Source organism: Passer montanus, unplaced genomic scaffold (assembly GCF_014805655.1).
Source record: "Passer montanus isolate IOZ18808 unplaced genomic scaffold, ASM1480565v1 scaffold3, whole genome shotgun sequence".
NCBI lineage: Eukaryota > Metazoa > Chordata > Aves > Passeriformes > Passeridae > Passer > Passer montanus.
In genome coordinates, this window is record NW_024367707.1 from 17254437 (window position 1) to 17268018 (window position 13582).

Here is a 13582-nt window from a genome sequence, read left to right on the forward strand (position 1 = left end):
ATAGATTTATTTCTCAGGTTCTCAGCCATTTTTTTTCCTATGTGCTGCGTTTTGCCACAGACACTAAAGCACCTTCAAATCCTTCTCATGAACTAAACGCCAATCAGGAATGACCAGAACCTGCGACTTTCACATGGTAAAGCAGGAAGAAGCTTTCTCTTCTTCACATGAAAACAGCAGGACATAGCAGAAGCAATGTTGATGTCCAGCTCCTGATAAAGAAGGGAGCTCAGCAAATTTTGGTAAGAGGGCTGGGTCACCACGAGATGATAAGTACCAAGAAGAATTGAAAAAGGGGGAAAAAAATCAAACCCAGTTCCAAAACATTCTACTGTGATGCTGTCATCCCCTCAATTTGGTCTCTATTATAACAATTGTTGGCTATTTTAATACAAAAAAATTGCACATAACTTTGCAAACTTGCTGTCCCACAGGGTTATTTCAGTAGAAGTTGAAAAGTGCTGATGGCAGTGGAAAGATCCTGTAGACTGAGCTCTAGAAAATAATTTATTGGCACTAACGATGTCCAGCAGAAGTGACAGAAAATGCTCCTTAAGGGAGATCACGCCCATTTTACCTTTGAGTAGATACCACATGAAAGGACAACAAAAGTTTAAGGTTTTCCCTTCCATGTTTGCCAGTATCAACCTCGTTCAGGCAAATTATCAGTCTGCATCTCCTCTGAACTTCCATCATTATGAGTGCACACACACCCTCAATGTCTGATGTGCATACATTATCTACATGAATTAAACCAATTTGCATTTGTACACTGAGCAGCTGGTCTGAAATTTACTCCAGAATAATTTTTTTTTTTAAGTCCAAAACCCATATATGCAGCTGGGATTTCTTATGAGTGAAAAAATGTGGTATCTTTATAGCCAACAGCATATGTACTCAGTATGCAGATCTACAAATACTGGATTCAATGCCAAAAATCATTGTTAAGCAAACTGGCTGACTCGCTGCATTTTCCTGATGAACCAGAAGGAACTTGCTCAAGAGAGGTAGAGTACTTGCAAAAATTTCAGATTATGGATTTATAGTGTGTACAATGCAGTGTGATCCAGCTAGTCCCAGATGAGCGGGTATGTCACTGCAGCAGAGAACATTTCTGACTGGGATATGAGTGTGGATGCTGGGGAAGTGGATCCTGGGGAAGTGTCAGCAGCATTGTGATGAGCCCTGGTAGTGTGGCCATATTCTTAAAAAGCAACCTGTGTGGAGCAAGGTCAGGGGCCTCTGCACACAGCTGAGGTGAGTGTTGTAGACCCACCTAACAGTATCCACGAGTGATACTGGATGAAGGTCTTGTTTTCAAAAGGGTTTAGTAGCCTCTTGAGGTGCAGAAGATGGCACATGCAACAACCTCTTCCTTTGCAACACTTAACCAGAACAGCTATTGCTTAGTTTGCAAAAATTAAAAGTAAATAATAAAAAAAAAAAATCAGTCTTCATTTACGTCTCTCTTCATAATATTAACAAACACTAAATTCCCCCCTACTTATTTCAGATAATGGAATCTACATAATGAGAATCATTTTTAATAGACCTTCTCTGTGTTTCTACCATGGGCATATTTTTACCCACTGTGTGGAGCTGACTTTGCACATATTCATTCTGCTATTTTAGCAGTAGGAGACTAGGTTAACACACCAGTCATTCACTCCTGGAGATCTGGATTCAGTTCCTGGCCTACATGACAAGTGATAATGAGTTTGGTTATTGAATCTCCAGGGGATATTTGTTCGCATTACTAAGCAACCGCATAATTTGGCAAGATGTGTTAAGTATGTGCTAAGGATAAGACCAGGGGCCAATTGCTCAAATGACTGACACAATGCAGCCTCCCGCACATCACTGCACCAAGCCCCTCCTTTGTGCAGTTCTGCTGGAGGTCGGGAGAACCGTGCAGGGTTTTCAGCCTGTCCATTCCACTGTCTGTGCCGACAGAGCCCAGTGCACAGCCATGCAGGTGCGAGCTGAACCTGCAGATACACAAAGGGACACCACCTGTGTCCCTGCTCTCAAACTCAGCACATCATTCAAGGCTACTTTAATCAGTTATGCATACTTTTTCAGCACTTGCTGTACTCAAGAAATAATAAAACATAATTAAAGCTGGGGGGAAAAGGGACATAAAAAATAATTACATAGTAGTAATTTTTGCTTACCTATTGACATGGAACTCTGCAGGGTTGGCATTGCTAGGGCTTTCTCTGTAAACACAATGCTTACAAAGGCTAATTTATTTAATTTAAACAAAATGACAGTTGAAACTTTTATGTTCACAAAACTCCATAAAAAACGTATGTTGCCCATTGCAAGTACCAGTAACACTGCTACGTAACACTGGCTAAAATTTCAGGCTTGAATTTCTTTGCAATGGACAGATTTGGCAAAAATAGTCACTTATCCTAAGGCTACTTGCAGCTGATCTTTTGACCCTAATCTAGCTGACTGTGCCTCAGATTCAACAGGAGGCACAGGCAAGATTCTATAGATGTACTCTAGACTGGTGGCACAACCACATGGAGAGATTGGGTCTTTCATGGATGATACCTGTGGGTGAGTATATAATTGCTATGATATTTTTAACAAGTCGGGCAATCTCCTTTCCCTGGGCCTCCATCTAATAGATCTGTGAACTCTAAACACAGTGTCCATCCCAGGATTTGGAAAGAGAAAAGCAGACTTTGCCTTGTCTCTGCATTGGGATAGCACATGTGTGGGTGCTGTGTGCCCAGAGACCAAGCAGGCAGGATTGGCTGTGTACTCCTGCACCTTTGGATCTTGGAAACTTTGGGCCAAAACACTGAGGTGCATCAAGAGATCTAGATACTTAAGGACAAAAGGTGTTCTTCACTATTTTCTAGGCTGAGGTGTCTACATCATTTAGGCAAGGGATAGAAAGCAATCTGGATCCTTTCCTTGACATACCCAGTAGAAATAAACCTGATTCATGGGCCATAGTCATCTGCTACAGATTAAGGTTCAAAAGGGGTTAACACTTCCAGAAAATAGGAAATCCAGATGTCACTTCATCACCCAGTTGTATGACAAAAGTTAGAATTCATTGATAGCTTTTGCAGGAATTAAGGTTCAGCACCTGGCAGGTTTAAACTTGTAGAACAGAAGAAAAAAAAAACACAAAAGGAAATACTCTGATGCCATTCCAACGGGAACAACTCTCATTGTGGGGGTGACTGGTAGCTGAGTAAATCCGGAATGGCTGCGAATCAGGAAATTACTTGTCAGCCAATTACAAGTCTTTTTTTTGGCACACAAACCTCTTGGGGGGGATAGTGGCAGGAATGAGGCATTTCTGTGTGATCATTTGGGAATTTTATGAATAAAAAGATAAAGTTCACTTGCTATGAATCACAGAAAACCAGAAAACTCTCCCTGCCACAACCAAGAAAGCTTATGAATAAAACTTCATTGAAGAGAAGCCACGGTAGAGCGTGGTGTTACTCATAAACAAACACCAGTCAGCTTACGTTCACCATGCCCTGGGATATGCAGCCAAGAATTAAAGAGCTCCCATTTACATTGGAAATAATGCAATGGCACTGTTCCAGTTTTCAGGGAAGGTGTGGACAGTGGCAACATCTGAGCTACCATGGAAGGTGAATGTGAGAGTGATGTTTCATCTCATGCTGGTGAGAACACGGGGCTCCCCTCACGCCACCCCCACCTTCTGGCAGTGCCTCTGAAACACGGGCAACCACCACACTAGCAGGAACCTCAGTACAGCACTGTGGGTGAGAAAGATGGTTACAGCCCACCTGATTTGCCAGCCCACCCAAGAAAACATTGAGTCGTGTCAGAAACGACAGATAAAACATTTGCTTTGATTTAGAGTGCCTGCCTTCTATTTAGGGGATGCCAGAGACTCCCAAAGTGTGAGCAAGCAGCAAAGAGAGGATGGCATCTAATCTAGTGCTTGAATTTATTTTATATTTATTTTTCTCTCTTCCCTCATAACACTCCACCTTCCCCAGATTTCCTCTAAATCAAGTTCTGCTCCAGTCTGATGCACTTCTTCATAGTTGTATAAACCTGTCTGCTCAAATGTTCCACCTGCAGAAAAGCTGTGCCAGCTCTAACTTCATCAAGCCAGCCATAAATCCCACATGTGCCAGAAAATGCTGCTGAAATGCCAAAGCAAGCCACATTTTCCAGGTCTCCTGCTGGGAAAATGAAGCGCCTTTAACCCCAAATGAAGAATTGTAAAAATCAAGGAAAACTTGATTGCTTTTTGCTAATTGGAAGACCATTAACATAAACATCACTTTCCTCATGTATAAAGCTGCCTTCCCTCCTTGCCAGATTTGAAGGATAGTATCTTCATTTATTAGAGCATTAAGGTGCATTCATCTCCTGCCAAAAAGCCCAAAATGATAGCGATGGGAGAAATGTGAATATTCATCTGAGATGGGGGAGCTGTGAGGCCTTGTTGGCCAGTATCTTCTCCAGGGAAGAAGGTGTCACTGAAAGGATCCTTCAGCCCTGCCAGAGCCTCAGGCAAGTGTCTCCAGAATAAGCTTGTTGGCCACTATGGTGTCGACCACAGACACTTGACCAAAAGAGAGCTGGCACCTGTCTCCAAAAATAGCAGTTCCCTGAAACTCCCAGGTAGATGGGCCTTGTGATCCACTGACAGTACTGTAAATCAAGGTTAAGCCACTGCTGAAAAGGCAGCTCAGAGGAAATAAACGTCAAGAGCCACTTTACTTTTGGCACATCAGATGCTGAGAAATGCAGGCATGTGTTAACAAAGGGCCTCTTGACTCAAAAATCTGCCTCTGTGTCACAGGAAACATGAGCCGTGGCAAATTCAGATAATTAGGGCCTGATCTTATTTATGGCATGATTCAGTATAATGCTGGTGGTGTCACTAGAGCTGGGGCTACTAACACCAGCAGAGAAAGTGGACCTATATGTTGAATATACCATGGCTGGACATCTCTGACTCCTGGAAGCTGCTGAGACAGCATCTGCTGCAGGTCAGCTTTCAGCTGGAGGGATTAAGCAGCTCAGGAACTCGGTAACAGGATATGGGCACTTCCATCCCCACTCCTGGCTGCAGCTCAGCCCAGGTTTACACTGATCTTTGTGAATGAATGGCTGTGCCAAGAGGGGGACACAGCCCATGTGCTCTCCTTGTGCTCCCAGCAGATGAGCTTCTGCACCAGGGAAGTACAGCCCAGCCCAGCGTGGTTATCTTACCAGGGAGAAACTGCTGGGAACGCAGTTAAATGGTCTCATCTGCCCCTCAGAATGAGGTCAAGGCATGCTGGTGGGACAGGCATGGGGTTCTGCTAACTAGACTGGGTTTTCGAGATTATTTATGAAAATTACTAGTTCAGCACACTCTGCCCAAATCAAAGCTGGCATTTTCAAGCAATTTGTGAGAAACAGAAACCTTCAGAAATATTTTGTTCTGACCGTAAAATAAAATTAATTTTGTTAAAAAAAAAAAGCTTAGCTCTTGTAAGCTCCAGATTTCCAAGGTAAAAACCTGTTTATACTGTATCTGAATGTCAAAATAGCCTGATTAATCCAACAGAAAAAGCAATCCCCTAAATTTCCCTCCAAAATCAAGAAATATTTAGCAGGAAAACACACCAAAGATTAGGAATCAGCAGACTGCTTTGGGTGCAGGTTGTCTCACTGCATCAGTAGTGACAGGTTAATGGGTCCAGGTTCCCCCTGAAACTACAGAGAGCCAAGGAGCAGCCATATCCCCACGACTCCTGTTCCCTGTAGGGTTTCCAGAGCTCTGAAGGGTGCCTGTAGCCCTGCTGCTGCCCCATGATGCTGGGTTTGCTGCGAGAGGGAGGAACAGCTCCCTCGTCCTGTGCAGGCTCCCGGGGAGGGCAGCTGGAGCTCCCAGGGCAGCTGGCAGAGACCCTCTGCAGCTGCAGGCCAGGACTTGCCCCAGCAGGGTGAGGTAATGACACAGTTGTGGTCTATTGAGGTCTGTAGCTGGAACAGGAATTTCTCTGGAATCATTTGCTGCTTATAAATGTAAAAAAGCAGTGTGCTTATACAATGCGGAGACTGAAGGCTGGAGCAGTGGGACAGATAATATAATACTCCTTCTGTGGCAGTGTCATTAAATAGAACTTTGCATAGAAGCCAAAGAACAGCACTACAAATCTCTCTCCCTGGCAAAATCCTCACTGCCTGCATTTTTCTGTATTGCTCATTACCACCAGGAGAATGATTTATTTTGAAATAGGAGGGAGAGGAGACACTTGGCACTGCAGCTTTGAAGAGTTCCAGTCTTCTGTTCTGCAAAAAGTATTCCAGCAAAAATACCATTAAGGAAAAAAGATAAAGGACTGCACATTGAAAGGAAGAAAAAGAAAAGATTTTGTACAGTGTGAATTCCTAGTTGATTCACATCCTTTCCCCACTTCCTCAACACAGATCCTTACAGTAGTGTGACATCTGTAGAGAGTCTTTCCTTGATGGGGAAATTCTCCAAGGAAGGTCAGCACAAGGTGTTTATGCAAAACAAATTCTCCCCCTGCTCTGGTGTTAATAGTGCTAATGGGAATGACTGGTAATATGAGGCAGCAAATAACAATGGCTAAAGGATGGAGGCATTCAATGAGATGGCAAATGTTGACATAAATTCTGAATACATGACACATATGACATCTGCAGAGGGGAGGGCATGAGACAGCTGGATACTCTGTGCTTGAGAAATGAGAAACTCTAATTAATTAAGCTGTGGTGACCTCTTGGCATAGCAGAAAATACCTTCTTGCAATGTCTTGTCTATTTTAATGCAGTTCTCCAAGGGGATTCTAGGCACATGGGGCACCTATCAGTTCCCCAGTCTCTTTTTAAAAAGGTTCAAAAAAATTATATCTTTGGCTGGCCCAACACAGTAATGATTTTTTCCTCCTGAAAAAAATAAATACATCACAATATTAAAACTCCCCTCTGCATTTAGTTTTAATTTATTGTGAATTCCTCCAGAATTCACAATAAGAGAGGAAATGGCCTCAAGTTGTGCCAAGGGAGGTTTAGACTAGAAATAGGAAAAATGCCTTCACTGAAAGGGTGGTCAAATATTAGAATTAGCTGCCCAGGGAAACGCCACACCTGTAAGTGTTCAAAAGTATATGGATGTGGCATGGGGAATATGGTTTAGTGGTGAACATGGTAGTACTACAAAAATGGTTGGACTTGACGATCTTAGAGGTCTTTATCAATGTGAATGATTCTGTGATTCTGTCATCATCTAGTCATAAACCAGAGGTGCCTTTGACACCAAACTCCCTAAAAATGCAGTAACTCAGGGTAACCTGCTCTGGATTTCTGATGGCTACCAAATGATTCCCGATCTGTATAGTTACAGCATCACCTTCCCTCTTTTTTGAATGTCTCAGGAAGCCAAGTCTGGAAGATGATTTGAAAAGTGCATTGGAGATGCTGAAGATGAGCAAGTTTTTGTTCTCATCCTCCACAGTGAGGCGGCCAATGCTCATTTGTGCAGGAGGCATTTGCTGTTTCTTGGACTTCCTGACCAACCCCCCATCTCAGCTGCAGAACTTTGCTTACCCCTCCCAGCCAGCATTTCTGCCATCATTAGCTGTACAGGTTTCCATTGAGTTTTTCTCACTGTTATCTGTGTGATGGGAAGCTGTCATTTTGCTGCTGCCCCTACCCTGGCTAAGGAGCCCTGGGAGTTGGGTAAACTGGATAGCAGGGCCGTCCTGACCCATTTGTCAGGAATGAATCGCTGGCTGCACAGCTCAGGGTTTATTAAAGGATGCCATCATTTGATCATGTACATGTAGGACTGCCAGTTAAATTGGATTGACAACCCGTTGCCAGCTCAGTACAAGGGGAAATACCAGTGCTGACAATATGACAGCTTTCAGTCAGGCACCTGTGGGAATGGGACAATGTGACAGGGAACAGGCTATTAGAGCATGCCATGTCACAGCCCCAGAAAATCCCAGAGCAGAGCAGTTTAACTACTACAAAGTCCTTATGTACTTGTCTTCTTTCATTAGATCTTGTCTAATCTCATTAAGCTAACAACTTAACCAATGGTAATAAACCCCTCCCTCAGCAAACACTGTGCAGCTCTAATTGGCATTAAGAGGAGATACCCTCTGGCCCCTCTGTGTGGCAGAAAGGTGCTGTCCTCCAGCCCTGGCTCCTTGGTGGCAGCCAGCACTGCCCATACCTGCTACCTTCAAGGCCAGGCAGCTTCCACCTTCTCCAGGAGCCAAGACAGAGGGAGAGGCACTCATGTAAACAACAGTTCTTCCATAGGGCTGGGAAAGGGAATTTAGGTGCAATTTTGCTATGCCCTGCTAATACTGAATCCTAATAAGGTTCTTCAGCAGCAGAGTGTAGACCACTGCATGCCCTGTGAGACTCTGCCTGGAGGACCAGCACTGTGAAGGATGCTCCTGCAACTGGGAGAGCACTTGGTCCTTGTGTACCAAGTTCTTACATTCTTTAAATATTGTACAAAATTATATTTCCACATCCAACTATGAAAAATACTGGTAATACACAGCAGATTTACTCACTCAGATTTATTCTTGTACCAGCAACACAAAAATCTGCCTCATTGGTTTACTCCATGTAGTTCCATTTGTGGAATTATTCATTAGCACTTCATTTATAAATCAGACTTTAGAAAAATTATTGGCAGCATCTCCCACTTTCAAATTCCAAACTTTAATAAAAATAGATTTCCTTTTCAGTGTTCTGTGTACACAGTATCTAGCAATAATTTTTTAATAATGTTTGTAAAATTTGGTCATAAATCTTCATTGCCATCTTTTGTTTATGCCATGGGTGTGCCATTGAGCACAAGTTTTATTTAAAAGGGAAGATGCACTGAGGACAAGTCCTTTTAGTCCCCCACTGTTTCCCTAAATTGTCACCCAAGGAAGAAGGACTATTTTGCTTCACCTTTCATAACTTGGTTAGACATCAGTTTCTGACTTGCTTCAGAAAATTTGCTGCTCTTGGCCCCTTGAGGTACAGCTACAGGACAGGACCAGGTGCTGCCAGGGGCTGGTGCTGAAGAGTTAATTTGTGTTGGTGAAGCCTCCCTGGTCCTCCCTGCCAGCTCCCAGCCCACCCAGTCATGGGGTTAAGGCACCATTTGACATCTCAAGGAAGGGCAATCACTTGCTGAGATGATGTGATTTGACCACATGCCAAGCCCCCATGCCTCCTTATCCACTTAGAAACAGATTAGCATGGTGTGCATTTTGCTCAGAAATATCTGAAAAGATTAATAAATGATGAGATTGATAGCGTAAACTATTCCTCACATAAATGCTGCCCTCTTCCCAGCTAGTGTCATGTCTCATAAATCCATCAGGAGTCTCAAAGTTTTCAACTTCCATAAAAGACTAAGCTCTTGGAAGCTAGTGCAGCCTTCTGCTCCTGCTCTGGTGAAGAGGAAAATCCATTGAAGGCCATGACATAGGCATGTCCATTGGCCATTTCTTCTCCACAGGCACAGGCAAAATCCAGTGGCAAATTCCCTCTTTAATCAAATTTGGTGTTGTAAGTGTATTTTTAAAAATACAAACATAGTTTTACAAATCAAAAAGATTTTAATTCACATCTTTAGGGATACGAGTAGATAAAACATGTCTGCTTTAGTGGTGAAACACCACCAGTGATTTTACTGTCTAACGAGGAGACAGCAAATTTTGCTGAAAAACAAATTATCTCACAGCGCATGCATTAACTGTAAAAATTTATTTGGTTAACAGAAATAGTTAAAAACCCCAGCTACTCATCTTATGCTCTAGTCAAGAAAATACTGGAGAAAATTATTTCTGTTTACTATTTATAAGTGCTAATAAGTCTCATCTCATGAAGTAAACAATTTTCATTTCCAGTCCAAGAGATTCTCTTCACTGAAAGAAAAAAGCACAATCTGATTTTTCAAAACACACAAAAAATGGTCAGTATTAAAGAGGCCAGTATTTACTTACAGAATTTCCTTCTTTTGTGATAATCCCCATCATTTCTCATCCTATATGACTCCTCCTGCATATTTCAATTTACATGGCACATTTGCTCTGATGATTTATTAAATTAAATGGCAACAGAGGAGGATGGAGAAGAGAGCCCTTATGTGGGAAGAGAGGTTTAGAATAGATCCAAAAGAAAGCCTATTGTGAGACACATGGGCTGGAGCACTTCTGTAATCTGTTTTTCAAGTAACGTGAATTTAAAGTTTAGAATTTTTTCCCCTTTGATCTAACTATACTGTGGTGTGGTAATGATTTTTTGTTTCTTTTGGGCAATTTGTTTTTGTTTTTTGTTAATTTGTGGTGTGTGTGTTTTGTTTGTTTTGTTTGTTTTGGTTTTTTTCAAGGAATACTTAAAGTACAACAGCAGTGAGCAAAAATGTGGTGGATGTAAAGAGCACTTGATACCAGGGTTTCAGCACTTCACAGAGAGAACACTGAGGGCAAGGTCTGTGGTTTACAGATCAACACCTCCTATTATTGGCACTTTTCAGGAAGCCTCTTCATGCTGTAAAAATGGTCTAAAATTATCAGGCTTGGCTCTGTTCTTCCTTGAAAGAAAAACAAGATTTTGTACCCAGCAAAGAAATGTTATCCACCTTCTGCTTCCACATACTAAATGCCCTGTATTACTATTCATCTGTGGCTACTTTACTAGCAGGAAGATGGAAAGGAAAAATGTACAAATTCAAAAATGTGTCTGTAGATGGAATGGAGTCATGTACCTATTCCATTACAGACTCTGTCGTCTGCTGTGATAACAAATATGTATGGCAGCAAGAAACCCGAGAAACCCCGCAGACCCCTGAGCAGATCACCCTGTGCACGAAATGTGATCGGGCTATTGCTTAAGACCTGTTTTAGAGGATGAAAATATTTCTCTGTCAACGCTGTGAAGGTAAAACCAGCTCAAATTATCTGCTGTGTAAGCACCATTCACATGAATGAAATATGCCCAGGGACTACGGATCTTGCGACAGACCTTTCCTACCTGTATTATCCATAGCACACTCTACATTTCCAGATAGGAAACACATTTCTTTGCTCCTTTGTGTTTGTTTACCTTGGTCTTCTCATTCCTACTTTATATTTCTGATATCTGTGGGGCAGCTGGCTCTGCTGGGATGATAAAAATGACCATTTCAGAGCCACACATCCTTGCTCTAAAAAGAAAGCAGTTTGCTTGTACCCCTCATAAGAAATTCAAGCATGAAGGCTCACTCGTGAACATGGTCAAACCTCTTTCTGGGAAGCACTGAGGACAGGCATTGTCAGTTTCTGGTTGGAATTGTCCATTGCAAGGGCTCTCAGAAGAGTGCACCTGAGGGGAAGTGCTAATGCCCAGCCAGAGCCTTGTGAGATGCCCCTTGTGACATGGTGAGGCTGTGGAGCTTTTTAACAACACTGGCAACAGTGGAGCTTTTCACCAACACTGCTGCACTTTCTGTAGTGCACATCACCACTTCTCCTAAACACAAGACCAGCAGCAATGACAAAAAGGAAGAGCTATGAGGTACAAGCAGGAACAATGTAAGAATTTGGTATGTGTACAGAGTGGAGAACATCACAAAACCAAATTAGCCACTTTAGAGTCCCCAAATTACATAGAACTGTCTGAAAAATAGTTTGGATGACTACAGCAAGCAACACTCTCACTAAAATTCTTTAAATTTTGAATGTAAAAAATTTTAAAATTCCATCACCTAAAATTTTAAAATTTTAAATTTTCCCTCTCCTAAAATTAGTTTTAATATTCAACCTGAGGCATTGAAGACACATATAAATAAAGCAGCCATCAATAAGTACTTTTAACTGCTACTTCTCTATGGAGATTTGCTGGCTTACCTTTGCCATCGCTACATGCAAGCTGAAAGAGTAGGATCATCCCAAGGAGGACAACAGGCTGGCTTCTGCTCTGGCTGCAGCAGGTGCTCCCCAGAACTGCCAGCCCTGCACTGCCATAGGCACAGTGCATCCCACGAGCAGCAGCAAGAAAAAAAGTCTTAAATGCAACACAAAACATACAAAGAGCTGAACAAAGGAGCACTCTGCAGTCAAGCAAAAAGAAACTCAAGTCCTTATTCCTTTCCTAGAAATATTTGTACCAGTCTAAGATGATAGTAGACACATTTTCCCAGGGAATAAAGTAATCTTGTTTTTCTGAAGATAACAGTACAAGCCTAAAACAAAAAGGGTATGGAGTTATTGTATCCATTCCAAGAATTTAATCTACTGAATACACTTCCACACAAAACCGACACTAATATGAAATCAACTCCTCTTTATCCATCTGACTTGTTCTTATGAGTCATACTAAAAGAATAGCAAATGTTTTTCAGATTCAAAATCTGAAAAATTTCAAGATATCTCAAAGCACAAACTTTTGAATGGTTCAATGACATACTAAACCAAGCATAGTTCTTTCTCTTCCAGTTTAACATCAAATTCCAAACTCTCCTGGCAGATCCTACATTGAGGATCTTTGCCCTGTTAAGTCTCATTTCTGCTAATCATCTGCTGAAAGCTGAATAAATATGCTTTCAGGGCAGCCAATGTGCTCTGAGGGCTTTGGCTGTCTCTTGTTATGAAGGATCCAAATTTTCCTCATTCCTGGTTCTTTTGGTTGTTGTAGTTTTGAGAAAGATTATGTTAATTCCTTGAGAGTATGCCAAGCTTTCTTTTTTTTTTTTTTTTTTTTTTTTTTTTTTTTACTTCAGTAATTATTTCCACATCTTTGAGTGCTTCCAGCTTTAGAAATATTTCCAGGATTCCTCCTGGTGGTCACTTTCCCCATCACATAAAAGGTGGTAAGCATGCCACATTTGTTTTTCAGTAACTGGAAGGCCTACAGCTAGCTGTGGAATAAAACTACTCCAAAGCCAGCCTTGGCTCTGTTTCAGTTTCAAACTTACTTCTTACTTCCACACAGCATTAATTTGGGGATACAGCAAACACATTTGTCCTAATTTTGAAATCTGAGTCAAAGGTTTCAAGTGCTGTTTTCACTCACACTGCAGTAGATCTCTCCACTTTAAGGAAACATTTACTACATATTTTCAACCAATTTGAGGTTTGAAATCTCCTTAAGGTGATGACCTTTACAATGCTCCATTTCTATCACAGCTGAATTTAAAATACTTCTTTGAGACTGCACTGTACTTAATTTTCCGTGCTGAATGAGAGTTGGTTTAGAAAGCCACTCTTTTGGACAGGATGGATTTCCAATGTAAGTTTTGAAGCGTATCACAAAAGTTAGGGAGAGGTAGGGAAAATCAAAACAGTAAAGAGACTTTCAGAGTGATGGGCATCCCCTGGCAAGTAGGACTAGCTGGTGACCTGTTCATCACAGCAGGGTTGACTTGGCTGTCCTCACTCATGGAAGTAGCCCAAGACATTCAAAGAGAGCTTTACTGAGGAAGCGAGGTGAAGCTCAGTGTGAGGGTGACAAGAATTATCTTCAGCTGGACAAAAAAGCCAATCCTCCTGCTCAGTTCTCTTCTAAATGCTGTGCCTTGACCCATGCTGCGGTTTTATTTGCATTTCCA

At 41.9% G+C, this 13582-nt stretch overlaps 1 protein-coding gene across 1 annotated transcript in view; it reads right to left on the reverse strand.

Moving 5' to 3' along the window:
* SH3RF3 (SH3 domain containing ring finger 3) overlaps positions 1–12002 on the reverse strand; it is a 120237-nt gene extending 108235 nt beyond the window's left edge. Inside the window, exon 1 of the mRNA XM_039714497.1 lies at positions 11883–12002. Within this exon, the coding sequence (XP_039570431.1) occupies positions 11883–11891 (9 nt within the window). The 5' untranslated portion in view covers positions 11892–12002. The remainder of the gene's footprint in view (positions 1–11882) is intronic.
* Between the last annotated feature and the right edge of the window lie 1580 nt (positions 12003–13582).